A 17,713-nucleotide genomic window follows, 5' to 3' on the forward strand; every position below is an offset into this window, starting at 1 on the left:
CATAACCTGGAGCTGTCTGGATGAAAATGAATCTAAGATTGACTTCATATAGCCTAACATTTGTTCTAGCTTTATACACTTTTGGTTGGTCTAAGGAAGGCATAGAAGCTGTTGTGGCAGGATTTATGACAGACACTGATGATGCCATAGATATTGTGACATAATCAGTGATGTCGTAGACTGGGACATGGTGAAATCATCAGTGATGTCTACTGTATTGTGATGTTATCACAATGGTGACATCATCATTCAGTCATTGATGATGTCATACCCACTGATGATGTCGTACCCCACAATCGTCGAGTGGTGGCCAGAACGATGACATCATCGTCATCATCCTTGAGTGGTGGCCAGTGGTGACTGATGATGTCATACCCACTGATGATGATGTCATACCCCACTGATGATGTCATGCCCCACAATTGTCTAGTGGGCCAGTGGTGACTGATCACATCACATCACTGATAATGTCATTCATTACTGATGTGATGTCATAAATCCTTCCCTGCTGAGGTTATACATTGGACGACTCTTGCTCACAGCTCAGCCAATCAAACCTGAACCTGCGACAGCAACATGCACTTCAGACCACAAGAGCCAAGAGGACACAAGACCAGGACCACGTCACTATGGTCCTGCTGCACACCATATGCATTTGCTTAAAAACTACATGACCCAAAATGCCTTGTGCTAGTTTGGAACTAATGCTGCATTCAAGTCCAATTGGAATAATTACTCATTGATGATTAAAAGCATTGGTTGGAACATTACAACCAACATGAAGCCTTCATGATGCCACAGTTAAAGTTTTTGGTATACTTTGGTTGCTCCTGGTCAGCTTTTACACACTGAACACAAACTTAGGATTTGAGTTCATGTTTTACAGTAAACCACACTATATCAACCACAAACAAAAAAACTCTGAGTTCCTATACGTACCATGAAAACTTGGATGAAAAGTATTTTCTAGTCGTCAATTTACCATCCGAAAGCTGGGGGTGAACAGTAGCCAGTAGTCGGGATCAATTTCTTCCAGTATTTCAGGTAAAATGTGTATTGTTGGACTGATGAGGGGGAGGAAACGACTTGAGAATTGTAATTTATCAAAGGTAGGCTGTATCTCTGGTTTACCTATTCAAGATAATAAGGTGATGTGGAAATGGCAATAAGGAATGTTCATTTATGCACAAATTTGTTATTCTCATAATTTATAAATAAGGGAATTGTTGGGCATTTATTACTCACATTTTTTTTACTGTATTTATTACTCATTTCAACAGTAATAGTATTACTTTACTTATTACTCCCTGCTAACAGTAATTAGTTACACTACTCGTTATATTACTTTTCGTTACACCCCACAAAATCGATAATTGCATCCTTTCTCATCAAAATTCAAATTGTCATAAATAGCCCTGCAACATTGCCCTGACTGAGTCATTGCTGGTCTGCTGGAGAAAGGAATGCAGTAACTCAAAGTTACTTGGATAAGTAGTATACCTAGTAAACTACTGATTTACCGGGGGAAAGTAATAGCCTACTGGTACCCAATGTCTCTCTCTCTCCCAGCAGGACGTGAATGCAACATGCTTGCACAAATCCTCTGGGTAGGTTAATCTGTGCATGTCGCTGAGTGAGAGGCTAGACACGCACACACTGAGCGTTGTCCTGGTGTAACGAGAGGACCGTCTGTGCTGCAGCCGAACAGCGATGACGATGGATTTAAAAGCCGTTATAGAGCAGCTGGAGACGGGACAGCAAGACGCTGCTTTGGCGGCTCTACAGACCTTCAACCAGGAGGTAAATAAACAGCACTATCACGACAGACAGCAGCCCAATGCTAACGTCACATTCAGTTCAAATCGGCCTTATCCATTAAAGTTTATGAGAGCCTACTAAACCGATGGCACCGTTATGCTGTAGCCTAAACATGATGCAGTGTCTACTATTATGATGTAGGTGTAGGCTATTGAATAATGACAGTTTTGTTCAAGCTTCAGGCCCTTTTCAAACTAGGTGATGCTCTAGTCTGCATCATCATCATCATCATCAGGTCTGCCTGAAGCTTTTTGCGGCTCCTTTGATAATCATGTAGGCCTACGCCTCAACCTCAGAAATATATTATTTCCTTACTTTTATTAATGTAATAGTTAATAACCAAATTGTATCTCAAATCTTTTCTAATTTCTCCATATTCAATATTTCTGTTTTTCGTTTACATTGTTCCAGTCCAGACTATTATTATTATTATTATTATTATGTGGAAGGAAAGGATTCAATTACATTTTGTTAACAGTAGCCTACACTAAATATAATTATAAAATATAATAAGAAAAGATATATTCTTTATTATACTAGTATTACAAATATAACAGAATAATTTCCTTCCCCATACAGATGGTATTTTTTTTAAAGCGTTCCCATTAATTTGCTGAGGCTCCCCTAGTGCCCCCTGGCGGCCCCCGGCCCACTTTGAAAACCACTGGCCTACTACATGCAGTAGTAGAATGCAGTCGGTGCAGTCCCCGTTTGGGGAAATGGAGACTGGCCACGTCAGGCAAGTATAGAGCGGTCTGCTCCTGTGCAGGGCCACGAACAAAAACGTAAAAAACAACAGGGCCCCGGGGAGGCGGGGACATAAAATGCTTCCATGCTGCTCCCCTGGTGTAATCCAAGGCTCCACAAGCCGTGAGATGCCAAGTTGACTTGAAAAGATGGCATTTACACTCTGTTTTAGCTGAAATATTCACTGTAGCTACTGTAGGTGCTCAAGCAAGAAGTGCAAGTCCAGCTTCACATGGCTATATTTCAGCTAAACTCAGGGTGTAAATTATGTCTTTTTAAAGTAAACTTGGCATCTCATGGCTTGGATTACACCAGGTGAGCTGTATGGAAGAATTCTATTTATTTTTTGTTTTGTTTTTACATTTTTGCTCAGAGTTCGGAGCCAAAACGTTGCATTCTTTTGAACACACAAACCTTTGGTGTCACCTCAGCTGTCCACTGGCCCCAGATCAGTGCTGAGGCAGGTCTGTTGGTGTCACCTCAGCTGTCCACTGGCCCCAGATCAGTGCTGAGGCAGGTCTGTGTGGGAGTTGAGCTGGGAGGCAATAGGATTAGATACTCTGATACACAAATAGTCTCCTGTGGCTCAGCTAAAGAGCTCCCAGAGATGAGGCGCTTAACGTTAACTTACATGTGCTTCTGCCATGCAGGCTGCACGGTTAGGGCTGAACAATTTCAAAACAAAACAAAACAAATCGAAATCCCAATATGGCCTAGGCCTACTGCAATTTTCAAATTGCAGAAGGCACCATATTTGTTCAAGGCGAAATGTGTGTAAACAAAATACAATTTTTAATTAAATATTGTCGTGCTTGTTGCAGAAATGTCAGGCCTACACATCATATTCTACAGGCTTATGAAAACATCTTTGTTTGATACAGATCCCCGAAAGAATCACATTTTTACATTTACATTTTTCAGTGAAAATGAGAATAATCACGTGAAAAGTATCATTGCCTCTAATATAGCAAATCATATCTCCTCCTCTCATCCCTACAGAAGAACCAATGTTTTACGTTCAGCAAGGAAGAGGAAGCTGACAGAGAGGTATTTCTACGTTCTTTAAGTCTTCATCTTCACCATTTTGATTTATAGATCGTTTGATTGATTGATTGATTGATTGATTAATTTCGTTTATTTTTCCATGGTTGGGAAATTGATAATGACAACATTGATATAACGTACAGATACAGATTTTACAACCTTAACTTGGATTGTACACTCTAAATTACCCATAGCTGAATCTCAGTGTCTGTCTACCTGCGTTAGTTCTGTGATGGACTGGAAACGCCTGCCACCCTTAAAAGGAGCGGAAAATGAATTTGAAGTGCTTTTGAGTATCAAATACTATGCTGACAAAAATGTGATGCATGCTCCGTCTTTCAGAATGTGATGTGGTTTGCTGTATTTTTTCAAGTCTTCCACTATTTGGTGATGCAAACCAGCTAACAATATTGAATGTAAGACTGTAAAGGTTTGGATGTAGTTCACAGATGTTAACCGGCAAGTCTACCCTACAGTGCATCTCCATAATGTTAACATGGAAGTCGTCAGTAGAGCAGCACATGAAACTTTTTAAATGTACCTCTGTGTGACTGTGATCTGTCTCTCCCTGTCTGCATGCTCGGTGCTTTAGGAAGAGAAGTTGCAGGAAGAGGTATCAGTAAGGCAAAGTCCCTCCTGTCTCTGAAAGAAACGGAGCCCACAGTTTGCCTCTGCAAACACACAAATGCAGACATTATTTGTCATTTTGTCTAATTTTACCACACACACACACACACACACACACACACACACACACACACACACACACACACACACACACACACACACACACACACACATATATATATACAGTATATATATATATATATATATATATATATATATATATATATATATATATATATATATATATACAGTTAATGTCAATGAAACATATATGGACACAGAAAAGTTTGTGAATTGCAGCGCAATTGCAGGGCAGAGAGATAAACTGTGGGTCTCTCTCAGTGGAGATATCAGGTCAATTCACTTTCCATTCAGTCAGCTCTAAATGAAGTCAACATTACAAATCACGCCAATCTGGGACAAGCAGTTACAGAAGTAGTTTTACGCAAACATATTAGTATCAGCTTTCAAAAATGATATCTGTCAAACCCGAGCACAAATTGATTTGCTATAGAGAATTTGACCATCATCTTATCTTAATTTGTCAGTTATAACAACTAACAATTTTTCAGTAGATTTGAATTTTGATTTGAATCCACCCCTGAACTGATCAAATAGAAGGTGAATTGAAGGCAGACCTGGTAGAAACAGTAGAATAGTATGGTGCTAGTCGGTTAGCTTTGATAAGAATCACCTCAGATTTGTAAAATTAATGAATAAATGGATGGATGTTTTACCAGTAGTACCGGTTGTAAAAGTACCGGTGCCATAGTGGTACCGGGTTTCGGTTCCTATCCCTATAGGAATATGTCATGTTGTGTGTTGTTGTGTGACTGACGCAGCATCTCGGGGACTTGGTGCTTGGCTTCCTGAGCAGAGAGCTCCAGCCTTCCTGTCAGCTGGCGTGTGTGGAGACCGTCCGCATCCTCTCCAGAGACAAACACTGCCTGAGTCCCTTCATCAGCCACCACGCCATGGCCACGCTCGCCCGCTACGCCGCCATCATGCCCGCCCAAAGCCAGCCAGACGACCACCAAGGTAATTCAGTGTCGGAGGTGTTCTCAGAGCGCTGTATGGAGGAAGATTAGTGCAAAAAAAAAAAAACGATTTGAATGGCATTCATTTGCCAAATTTGAAATTGAATGTAATGGCTTTCAAGTTAGATTTCACTAGCCTCTGTTCGCGAGCCAGTAGCCTCTGATAATACAGTGGTGGCCCAATGGTTAGAGAAGCGAGCTTGTGACCGGAAGGTCGTCGGTTCAATCCCCGGGACCGGCAGGATAAATCTGGGTGGGGAAAGTGAAAAAAGGCAGCGCTTGCCCCTCCCTCATTACCACCACTGAGGTGCCCTTGAGCAAGGCCCTTATCCCCAACCGCTCCAGTGGAGCTGATCAGTGGCCAGCAGATCAGACTGTGGTTGTACTGGTCAGCTTCCAGGTATGAATGTGAACAGGGCACTCCTGAAAAAGAGAGCATTGCTGTCAGTGAGACTCCCCCTGTATAAATAAAGGTAAAAAAAAAAAAAATACATGCTCTGATGTGGTTTTCTTTTTGTCAAGAATCTTTTTTCAATAAGTTGTTGACTAAAAGGTCGTTAGTGCCAGAAGACTCGCTGGCAGTCAAATTCTGATTCGAACACTCTTCCAGGTTTACGGTCTTAGCATCAAGGTGGCGTAGAAGACGATGTTGAAGCTCTTGTGATTGTGCTTGACCACTCCTTTTCTTTATCCTAGTCAGCATCCCAAGTTCGGCCATTCATCTGTGCAGCCATCGCAAATAGAGTACTGCAGGAATGAGTCCGGAATTAGCACTTCGGTTCATCAGGGGAAAAGGCTATGGGGTTTGGTGAAATGCATGAAATAAGGTCTGTGGTGGTTAACAAAAGTTTATGGGAGTGGTCTTTTGTGTTCAGCAGTATAATCTTCACAAACGTGGCCCACTTTTATGTCTTTTAAATGCGTTTTTTCCCCCCCCGCACGATTTTCAGAAAATGTTTAAAAAGTCATAAAGTGGTTCATAAGTGGTTCTACTTATTTCTTGCATTTAAGCGAAATCCCCATTCTAAAACCCCATAGCCTTTTCCCCTGATGACCCAACATGGCAACGGCGATTTCTGGTTAAGCCTAGAAAAACACGTCATCCCTGCCGCACACTGTTCGCCCATTAATCGGCCCTAATAATTACACAGACTTCGCATTCCTGTTACAGTATAGGATTTTGACACAGTTTCACCTCTCCTTACTTTTTGCGCCTAGAGGGAGGCGAGGGCGGAGAGGGGGAGGGCGGGGCAGTGAAGGAAGCCCCGCCTCCTTCAGAACACCCTGACCTGGAAGTGATTGTGGAGGCTCTGAAGTCACTCTGTAACATCCTGCTACACAACCAGACAGGCCAGGTCTGTCACCTCTGCTTCCTCTCCTACATTTCGGGGCGGCTTTAGCTCAGGAGGTAGAGCGGGTCGGCCAATGACGCAAGGGTTGGCGGTTCGATCCCCGCTCCCTCCCAGCTGCTGTCGTTGTGTCCTTGGGCAAGACGCTTAACCCTCCTTGCCTCGTATGATTGGTATGAATGTAGACATGAATGGTATGATTGGTATGAATGTAGACATGAATGATGGTGGTTCGGAGGGGCCGTTGAGCGCCAATGTGTGGCTGCCACGCTTCTGAACCACCGGTATGAATGGTGTGAACGAATAATGATTCTGTGAAGCGCTTTGAGCCTTGGAAAGGCGCTATATAAATCCAATCATTATTATTATTATTTACCCGTAAAAGGGCTCAGACAAATAATCAATATGATGCATTTATTTGCTTGTTGCTTATCCATTGATTGATTGATTGATTTAATCGATTGGCAGGTGGTTGCGGCCGAACTGCATCTGATGAAGGGTGTGGCAGAGAGGCTGAAGCAGTGTCATGACCCCACCTGGAACCACGAGGTATGGATGCGGAGTTATCAAGAATACATATCCTTCCTCACCTGTTGTGCTATTCATCCATCTAGATTGTTTTCGTGTGAAATTGAGTTTGGGAGATAATGGCCGTAGGTAATGTATGTCTGCCTTCTCTCCAATACAATGGCAGTGGATTGTACTCGGCTTGTGGTTTGAAAACCTCAACAGCAAGGTCTCTTTCCGGAGATCATGACCCAGTTACTCAAGATAATCTGCAGACCTTGTTGTGAGCAGTTTCATGTAGCAACTATTTTCTTTCGACCGAACTACACACCCACTAGCTATCTTTGATTGATGAAACTGTCATATTAACAGCCAACAGTTCCTTGTTCTAGAGAAGAGACAGCAACATGGTACCATAGTGCAACCTGGCCAAACTATCTGCTGATTGTCTATCTATGGTGTGTTAGTGGTTAGCACTGTGGCCTCATAGCAAGAAGGACCCGGCAGCGAATCTTTCTTAAAGAGAGGTGCAGAATCAGATGGTTCATGAGAGTTTGACTGGGAAATCATTTTCAAGAATCTCTTCTGGATGACAAGTAACCATAAGGTTCCATCTACTCCAGCTCTGGGGTCTCATTTATCAATACAGTATCTGTCTGTCTGTCTCTACTCTCTCAGGTACGTTTCTTTGACCTGCGTCTCACCTTTCTGCTGACGGCCCTGAGAGTCGATGTCAGGGCACAGCTGGCCCAAGAGCTCCACGGCATCAGTCTCCTAGGTAAATAGTCTCCTGGGTAACTAGTCTCCTAGTTACCACTTCCATCTATTTTTAGCCAGAACCTTTGTTTTTGTAGCCATATTTGGACGAGTGGGGCTTTCCAGAGCTGTGATACCCGTCTGGTATACAACCAACCCAAATTCTCTCCTGTCACTCCCTTCTTCCGGGACCTTCACTGGCTTCCCATCTCGGCACACATTCAATTCAAAACCCTAGTTCTGGCCTATAGGGCAGTACACCAGACAGCCCCTCGGTACTTACAATCTATGGTCAGGCTCCAAATCTCTCACCGTTCCCTCTGCTCCTCCACCAGTGCGGGACGCCTCGCCCCTCCTTCACTACGGGGGCTCAAAAGTCGCTCATCCCGTTCACGACTCTTCTCGTCCCTGGTACCTCAATGGTGGAATGAGCTTCCACCTTCGGTCAGGACGGCCGAATCACTGCTGATCTTTCGGAAAAGACTAAAGACACACCTTTTCATGCTCCATCTGGGCCCTATTTGATCTAACTTCTTTCTCTCTTAAAAAAAAAAAAAAAAATCTAAACTACCTTAACTTGTACCACTATTCCTTCAGAAGTTGTAGTTATCATAGACTGTGTTACATAGTGGATTGCTCTATTGCTGACAAAAAAGTGTCATTGTAAGTCGCTTTGGATAAAAGCGTCTGCCAAATGACGTAATGTAATGTAATGTAATGTAATGTAATGTGATTGGCGAGCTATGCAATCACTGGACAGGCGACCCGTCAATTATGGCCAAAACAAAGTCTTTTTTATCATCTATTTTACTTTAAACAGGTGAGTTATATAAAAATCCCCCACCCCCATCAGTTGTCATGAAAGGTGAAATTAGCTATACAGATGAAAACCGTGTTTTGAACCAGGCTGTAAACATGCTTATTTATGCTGTAAATGTGGGGCTTTTAACATGGAGGTGAATGGGGAATGACTCCCTTTTGGAGCAAGCCTCAAGTGGCAATTCGAGGAACTGTAGTTTTTGGTACTGCCTCGTTGGCCTCAATGCGATCAAATGAAACGGTGTATTTCCCAGGGAACCAGTTGGACAGCACGTTGGGTCTGTGTTGGCCAGACACCTTGGAGACGGCCCGGGCGGAGTCAGAGGGCGTCCCGCCAGAAGACCTGCCCCCCCTCAGCCGGCAGCAGACAGAACGAGCCATGGAGATCCTGAAGATACTCTTCAACATCACCTTTGACAGCACCAAACACAAGGTTGACGAGGTGAGAACCATCACAACAAATGTGTGGTGGCCTGCAAAAATGTTTACATGGTGAAAATGTGTCATTTTCATTTGTGACATTTCCATTAAGTGGAAATTCTTTTTATTTTTTTATTTTTTTATTTAAAAAAAATAATTATTAAATTCTCTACAACATATAACATTTTCCGAATGACTGAGATAGCTCTCTCAGATAAAAAGTTATGAGTATTTTAATGTTATGTCTCTAAAAGTAAAACGGCTTTAAACATACCACAACATTACATTTTCTACAGTGGCATTCCAACAAAACCATAAAAATAAATACTATTAATTAAACGACTTTTTTGTTTAATGAAAACAATTATTCACCGTGATGTACTACGGAGATTAAAGTAATCAAAATGTGGTAGTATATCAAGAGAGTGATTTGGTTTGGTTGTGTGTTTAGGAGGAAGCAGCAGAGTATAGGCATTTGGGGGCCATTCTGAGACACTGTCTAATGAGCCACGCAGATGGAGAGGAGCGCACTGAGGAGTTCCATAGGTACAGACACACACACACACACACACACACACACACACACACACACACACACACACGCACAGTCCCTTATTCTACTCATTATTTCACTGCTATTAATATCAGCTTTTCTACTGATTGAATGATTACTTACAAAGATAAGATGTTACTTAAAAGTCAAAAATCAGTTTTCTTCTTGTTCCTTCAGTTTGCGCTTCACTGTGCAGAATGATGTCAAGTCAAGTCAAATTTATTTGTATAGCCCTAATTCACAAGCATGTCCCAGAGGGCTTCACAGAAAAAATGTCAAGCTAATTCTAGCTGACACGACACTAGCAAATTACAGTAGTAATAATAACACATTGAACAATTGATAGAGAAATTTAGAAAATATAGAAATATAGGATATAATGGGTGCCATTAGGAGGAGGTGGGGAGAGTGCAGGGGAGGGAGAGCAGGAAAGTGATGAGGTGGGGAGGGAATGGGAAATGTTGGGGAGGAGAGAAGGTGGGGAAGGAGCAGGGGAAGGGGGAAGGGGGAAAGAGGAAAACTTTTGAGATGACATATATTTGCATATTCATAGACTTTGGAATGTTTAATGACAGAGAAGATGTAGAAGAGTAGATGTCATTCTAAGGATTTTAACAAGATAAAAAAAAAGTGGTTGGAAAAAAGACATCCGACACAAATTAATCAAAGTATAGTATTTTGCATCCACATGGCTTTAAGGGGTCTTTAAACTGAAGGGGTTCCATAGTTTGGAGAATTGTAATTATATTTCCTCTCTCTCTCTCCCCCTCTCCCCCCACTCTCTCCCTGTGTCTCTCTCCCCCTCCCCCTCTCTGTCTCTCTCTCTCCATCAGTCATACAGTCAACTTGCTAGGTAACCTCCCTCTGCCCTGTCTGGATGTGCTGCTAATGCCGAAGGTCCAACAAGGCTCCATTGAGTACATGGGTGTCAACATGGATGCCGTCAACATGCTGCTGCAATTCATAGAGAAAAGACTTGACCGGGTGAGAAACAGCTCTGTGTGTGTGTGTGTGTGTGTGTGTGTGTGTGCGTGCGTGTGTGTGTGTGTGTGTGTGTGTGTGTGTGTGTGTGTGTGTGCGTGTGCGTGTGCGTGTTTTCATTGACAATGAAATGCTGAAATAATCTTCCTTAAATACCTGTGAGTGAAAGGGTTCCAAGGTGAAGACAAAGACATTTTTGTTAGAACATCAGAATCTGAACATGAATTAATATGCTAAAAAGTTTCAGTACGGTACTCAGTGTTGGGGAATAGGCAAAAACTAACTGCAGCAGATTTTTTTGCTTTTCGTACATAGAGTTGATTGTACTGGTGTGAATATACCGTAACTAATCCTTTTGATTTTAAATACCTTGAAACATAGTTCATGTTGGCAGAGAGTCAAGTCAAGTCAAGTTTATTTGTATAGCACATTTCATACACAGAGGCAATTCAAAGTGCTTCACATAAAATGGTTGACAGGAAAATAAAAGAATAAAAGAAGAGAATAAAATGGACAATTTAAAAGCATCACAACAAAACTTTAAAAAAGAGTATAAAGGAGGAGAGTGCTCTCCTCCTGTCTCCAGTGTCGCTGTTTTTGTTGTTGCTAACACACAACTGTACCGGTGCCATCTTGAGGACCAATCTGAAATATAAATAGCACAATACCATCAATTTGGAAGTAGCAGTTGGAAATAGAGTGGAACATTAACAAACATTAATATCTAAACTATACCTCGCATCACTTATATTTTGACATTGTGAGTGAGAGCAGAAGTAGCTGGAGGGTTTGATGTAGCCTATTATGTACTTATGTAGCCTATGTAGTGTTGAAGTTGTGTGAACTGTCACAGATTTAAAATGTGTGAATTTAGTTTTAAAAAAAAGGGCAGCATGGAAAGTCTGCTAGAGTGAATTGTGACATCACACACTCTAAGCCGGCTCCATGGGATCCCATTATAAAGTTTGGAAAAAGTATAAAACCTAAAACTGTGATTTCTCAAAAAGTACAAAAGATATCAAACATGAGAGTAATAATGAAGGAGTAAAAGTGGTGACCCGTTTAAAGTTCGAATGGAGTTTGTAAGTACAAATTATGAAAGAGTAGTTAGAGTTCAAAGAGGGCATGGTTTGAAGAGTCCATAGACTTAGACGGGGACTAAAAATGTTTGTCCTGTGTTCGGTCGTCAAAACGTCACGTGAATACTAATAATAATTTCTCTCCATGCAGGAAAATAAGTTGAAGGAGACCCTCCTCCCGTGTCTCAACTTGCTGACGGAGAGTGCCCGGATCCACCGAGAGACCCGCAAGTTCCTCAGGTCAAAGGTCAGTAGGCGGGCAGAGGCAAAGAGAGGTGACAAGAGTTATGATCACTGGGTACATAAATGACTGCATGTCTCCGTCAGAATGGATATCATAGTAGACACACTACACGACGGTCAGAGTCATCGCTGTTCTGTTCACACTACACAACTGCCTGTCTTATAATCAGGAGTCTTTGTGTCATTGATGGTTTTCACACTATTCACCTTTTTCCTGGACCTTTCCCATGATTCTCAGCGGTAGCTGGTTTTCGACTTCCTGTTAAAAAAAAATCACTAGCAAAGAGGTGCGTGTCTCTGTCAAAGAGTTATTGTGGTACTGTGTATGGGCTTATTTTAGCACAAACTGAATAGGCAAGGCATGGTGTATGTTGGTTATGTGGGGGGATGTGGCAAATGAGCCAAACAACCAAAAAAGTGGAGTATCCCTTTATTACTCCTGTCAAAGACATGTATGTTAGGGTTAATATTCCTGTCAAGGACATGTATGTTAGGGTTAATACTCCTGTCAAAGACTTAATACTCCTGTCAAAGACATGTATGTTAGGGATAATACTCCTGTCAAATACATGTATGTTAGGGTTAATACTCCTATCAGTGCCTCTGAGCAAGGCACTGGCTAAAGCAGTGGTTCTCAAATGGGGGTCCGGGGACCCCCAGGGGTCCGTGGCACTTTGCCAGGGGGGCCGTGAAAAGTTTTCAGGAAAATACAAATAAAAACGTGTTGTTTTTTGCAAAAGCTTCATAGTTCAATGAAAATATTGTATGCTTTAAATCTAAAATGGTTCATGGATTACATTCTAATCTAACAAACCTATCAATTTAAATGTCAAGCACGTTACCGTGGAATCAATTAGCCCAAAATCATGAATCAGAATGAGGGGGTCCCCGGTATATTTTCTATCTTGTAAGGGGTCCTTGTCAGAAAAACATTTGAGAACCTCTGGGCTAAAGAACTGGAGTAGGATGGTTCCTAGTAGAGGATGGGTCAAATACAGAGGATGAATTTCCCAATGGGGACAATAAAGGATAACTTAACTTAGTGATGACTCGTGTGTGCGTCTGTGCATGCGTGGTCTGTGTGTGTGTGTGTGCATGGCTGTGTGTGCGTGTTTGTGTGCATTCGTGTGTGTGTTTGTGTGCGTTCGTGTGCGTGTGCGTGTGTAGGTGCTGCCCCCACTGCGTGATGTGAAGAACAGACCGGAGGTGGGCCAGGCTCTGAGGAACAAGCTGGTCCGTCTCATGACTCACATCGACACTGATGTGAAGAACTGTGCTGCAGAACTGCTGTTTGTCCTCTGCAAGGAGAGCGGTGAGAGAGGGGCTGCCTGTTTATCCATCATATTTATGTCATTATGTGTCGTTCAACCAGTGTTAGTCCAGTTTGAGTCCGAGTGCCGGACTCATTTTCAGGACACGTCTCATGACTTGGACTTGAGCACTGATGATTCAGATTTTTTGTGTGTGATAGGCCCTAATAGCTACAGTATATTAATACTGGGACATTATTACATTTCGTGCAAGGGCACGTGTGTTCCACCTATATGTGGATTCATGCTCATGTTCAGTAATTCCGGACTCGGGATCGGACTCAGTTAATGGGGACTCGATTCAGACTCTACTTTGCTTTGGTGACTTGGACTCTGACTCGAACACTGAGAACTCGAGACTCGAGGTTTCAGATGATTTCAGATTTCATTGGTATAAGCATCTTGCTGAGAGAAAGTAACAGCACTAGCCAATTTTGCATGACGGTGCCCCCTGGTGGCAGCGAGAGTTTTGAGGACTTAACCCCCCCCACCCCTCCTCTATTGAATATATCCCATACAAAAGTACACTAATACCATTTGAGAATAAAAAACTTTTTTTTATCCATCATAACGTTGGAACCATATACTGACCATATAATTTTTCATTTACCAATTTAATCTATTTTTCCCAGTGGTAGGAACTGAAAATGTTTTGTTTCTCTCAAGGGGGATATTTGAAGATTAATATTATGCTTTTTAATGAAGTTGCTAGAGAATCAACTGTGGTTTACATGTAGTTTTGGTATCAGAGGCTATTCAATGGCTTTGTCCATTTAAATTGATTAATTTAACCTAGGATTTAATTTAATGTAATATGGTCTTTTAACTTTACTAGGTTTAAAGCCCAACCAAAGGCCTTGCTGTAGCGGCTAGTGAATAGCGTGTAAAATCCTACCGTAATGACTGATATAATACGGTGTAAAATCCTACCGTAATGACTGATATAATACGGTGTAAAATCCTACCGTAATGACTGTGATATTCTGTCCCTCTCTGCAGTTTCCAGGTTCATTAAGTACACAGGTTATGGTAACGCTGCAGGCCTGTTGGCTGCCAGAGGGCTGCTGGGGGGCGGCAGAGACTCTGGGATCTACTCTGAAGACGAAGACTCCGAGACAGAGGAGTACAAAGAGGCCAAGGCCCAGTCAGTACCAACACACACCCTATAGAGAGGCCAAGGCCCAGTCAGTACCAACACACACCCTATAGAGAGGCCAAGGCCCAGTCAGTACCAACACACACACTACAGAGAGAGGCCAAGGCCCAGTCAGTACCAACACACACACTACAGAGAGAGGCCAAGGCCCAGTCAGTACCAACACACACCCTATAGAGAGGCCAAGGCCCAGTCAGTACCAACACACACACTATAGAGAGGCCAAGGCCCAGTCAGTACCAACACACACACTACAGAGAGGCCAAGGCCCAGTCAGTACCAACACACACACACACACACTACAGAGAGGCCAAGGCCCAGTCAGTACCAACACACACCCTATAGAGAGGCCAAGGCCCAGGCAGTACCAACACACACCCTATAGAGAGGCCAAGGCCCAGTCAGTACCAACACACACCCTATAGAGAGGCCAAGGCCCAGTCAGTACCAACACACACCCTACAGAGAGGCCAAGGCCCAGTCAGTACCACCAACACACACCCTATAGAGAGGCCAAGGCCCAGTCAGTACCAACACACACCCTACAGAGAGGCCAAGGCCCAGTCAGTACCAACACACACCCTATAGAGAGGCCAAGGCCCAGTCAGTACCAACACACACCCTATAGAGAGGCCAAGGCCCAGGCAGTACCAACACACACCCTATAGAGAGGCCAAGGCCCAGTCAGTACCAACACACACCCTATAGAGAGGCCAAGGCCCAGTCAGCACCAACACACACACTACAGAGAGGCCAAGGCCCAGTCAGTACCAACATGCACACTATAGAGAGACCAAGGCCCAGTCAGTACCAACACACACCCTATAGAGAGGCCAAGGCCCAGTCAGTACCAACACACACCCTATAGAGAGGCCAAGGCCCAGGCAGTACCAACACACACCCTATAGAGAGGCCAAGGCCCAGTCAGTACCAACACACACCCTATAGAGAGGCCAAGGCCCAGGCAGTACCAACACACACCCTATAGAGAGGCCAAGGCCCAGTCAGTACCAACACACACCCTATAGAGAGGCCAAGGCCCAGGCAGTACCAACACACACACTATAGAGAGGCCAAGGCCCAGTCAGTACCAACACACACCCTATAGAGCAGGGGTTCCCAAAATTGTTGAAATTGACAATGTTGCTGCCGACCGGGGGGTGGGGTGGGGGGGGGTGATTGGATAAATGCATAGCGCATAGTTCATATACGTATGAATATAGTAGCCTATCAAATACACAGGTATTTTCCTCATATGAATATGAAAACATTAACTCAACTATTAATGTCTGTCCCACACAGCACACCTGTGTTTATTGCACTTTCTCTCTCATGTCTGCGTTACTGTTTCTTCACTTCATACATATTGTGATGGCCAGTGCCACAACAAGATAGAAATGCGTTTGGAACTCTATGATTTCATTTCACTAGTCCTCTTTGTTACTGTAACTGTGTGCATTGTAACCCGACGTACAAATGAACCGATCCAGCATAGGGCGGAGTCTTTTTAACGTGTGCTGGAAGAAAAGCACGTTTAACGTTTTACTTTCATTTCCACGCTCGCTCTCTTAATGACTCTCTTAATTGACTTTGATCCAGAATGCAGATATGCCAAACATAGCCTACTTTTCAGCCCACCGTCATTTGCAAGCGTAGTAGCCTATGCCAATTTGAAAGATTTCCTTTCTTTCTTTCTTCAGCGCGTCATCCTCGTTGGTTCAGGTCTCATTTTATCTCTGGGATGGGAGTGTGTGTGTGTGTGTGTGTGTGTGTGTGTGTGTGTGTGTGTGTGTGTGTGTGGAGGGGGTGTGTGAATTGAATTCATCATTTCTCTCTCTCTCCCTCCCTCTCTCTCTCTCCCTCTCTCTCTCCAGGATAAACCCAGTAACAGGGGTAGTAGAGGAGGAGCAGCCCAATCCCATGGAGGGAATGACTGAGGAACAGAAAGAATATGAGGCCATGAAGCTGGTCAGCATGTTTGACAAGCTGTCAAGGTTAACACACACACACACACACACACACACACACACACACACACACACACACACACACACACACACACACACACACACACACACACACGCACACACACCGCTAGTTTCAAGTCTTCCTCAACACAGCATGATGATCATTTTGTAAATTATGATCCCATTTAGAGTCAAATCGATGTTAAAGCAGATTACTGTATGTTTGGGTCATGATTGACAGGTTGCCTGTCCAGTGATCGTGCAGCTCGCCGATCACAGACCAATCCTAGGTGTGCACACCTAGGAGTTGATTATCCCTTACATACTGTAGACGTTACATTAACAGGCCCTGGCTTAGTTAAACATTACCATGAGATTGGGAAATAATATTCTTGTTCACTGTACCTTTAAAAAAATGATCACGTACACACACACCTTTGCTCTCTCCCTCTCTCTCTCACTGTCTCTCTCACTGCTGCTCCCTCTCTCTCTCTCACTGTCTCTCTTACTGCCTCTCCCTCTCTCACTGACGCTCCCTCTCTCTCTCTGTCTCTCTCTCTCTCACTGATGCTCCCTCTCACTGCCTCTCCCTCTCTCTCACTCTCTCTGTCAATTCAATTCAAAATCTCTGTCTCTCTCTCACGGTCTCTCTCACTCTCTCTATCTCTCTGTCTGTAGGAACAACCTGATCCAGCCAATGCAGCTGGGTCTAGATGGGAAACTGAGAGAGGTGAACCCAGAGGACTTGTGCAGACTGGTCCACAACCCTGTGCTCCAGCCTGAGACCCCTCCACGCTCAGACAGCGAAGACGAGGCCCAGTGAACAGCTCCACACGCAGGCACACCACACCAGTGTTGTAGTCAACTCAATATATCTCCAGTGTCAAGTCCCAGTGTTTGACTCCGAGTCACCAAAAATACTCCAAGTCGAGTCCCAATAGACTAGAGTACCACAGGAATGAGTCTGGAAGTAGCACTTCCGGACTCATACGTGTAAAAGGTAATGGAATTTTTGTATGGGGATTTCGGTTAAATGCATAAAATAAGGTCTGTGGTTAACAAAAGTTTTATGAAACAGAGAAGTTTGTGTTCAGCAAGATCATCTTCACAAACGAGGAACACTTGTATGACTTTTGAAGCGTAAATGTTTCTTTTTCTTCCAGAAAATGCTTCAAAATTCAGTGTTCCTCGTTTGTGAAGATTATCTTGCTGAACACAAACTTCGCTGTTTGATAAACTGTTGTTAAACCACAGACCTTATTTCATGCATTTAACTGAAATTCCCATACACAAATCCCAT

The 17,713-nt window shown here is 43.3% G+C and overlaps 1 protein-coding gene across 1 annotated transcript; it reads left to right on the forward strand.

The window, feature by feature from the left end:
* Positions 1-1,710: 1,710 nt before the first annotated feature.
* ric8a (RIC8 guanine nucleotide exchange factor A) lies at positions 1,711-17,236 on the forward strand (the record flags this gene model as incomplete). The annotated part of the gene is made up of 14 exons (XM_083654693.1): positions 1,711-1,800; positions 3,565-3,612; positions 5,079-5,274; positions 6,492-6,628; positions 7,091-7,171; positions 7,808-7,907; positions 8,959-9,146; positions 9,576-9,670; positions 10,511-10,661; positions 11,889-11,984; positions 13,148-13,292; positions 14,290-14,434; positions 16,321-16,440; positions 17,092-17,236. 14 exons carry the CDS (start codon positions 1,711-1,713, stop codon positions 17,234-17,236), a joined length of 1,737 nt encoding a protein of 578 aa, XP_083510819.1.
* Positions 17,237-17,713: the final 477 nt, after the last annotated feature.

This window comes from Poromitra crassiceps (genome assembly GCF_964638095.1).
Source record: "Poromitra crassiceps genome assembly, chromosome: 18".
In the NCBI taxonomy this organism is placed as follows: domain Eukaryota; kingdom Metazoa; phylum Chordata; class Actinopteri; order Beryciformes; family Melamphaidae; genus Poromitra; species Poromitra crassiceps.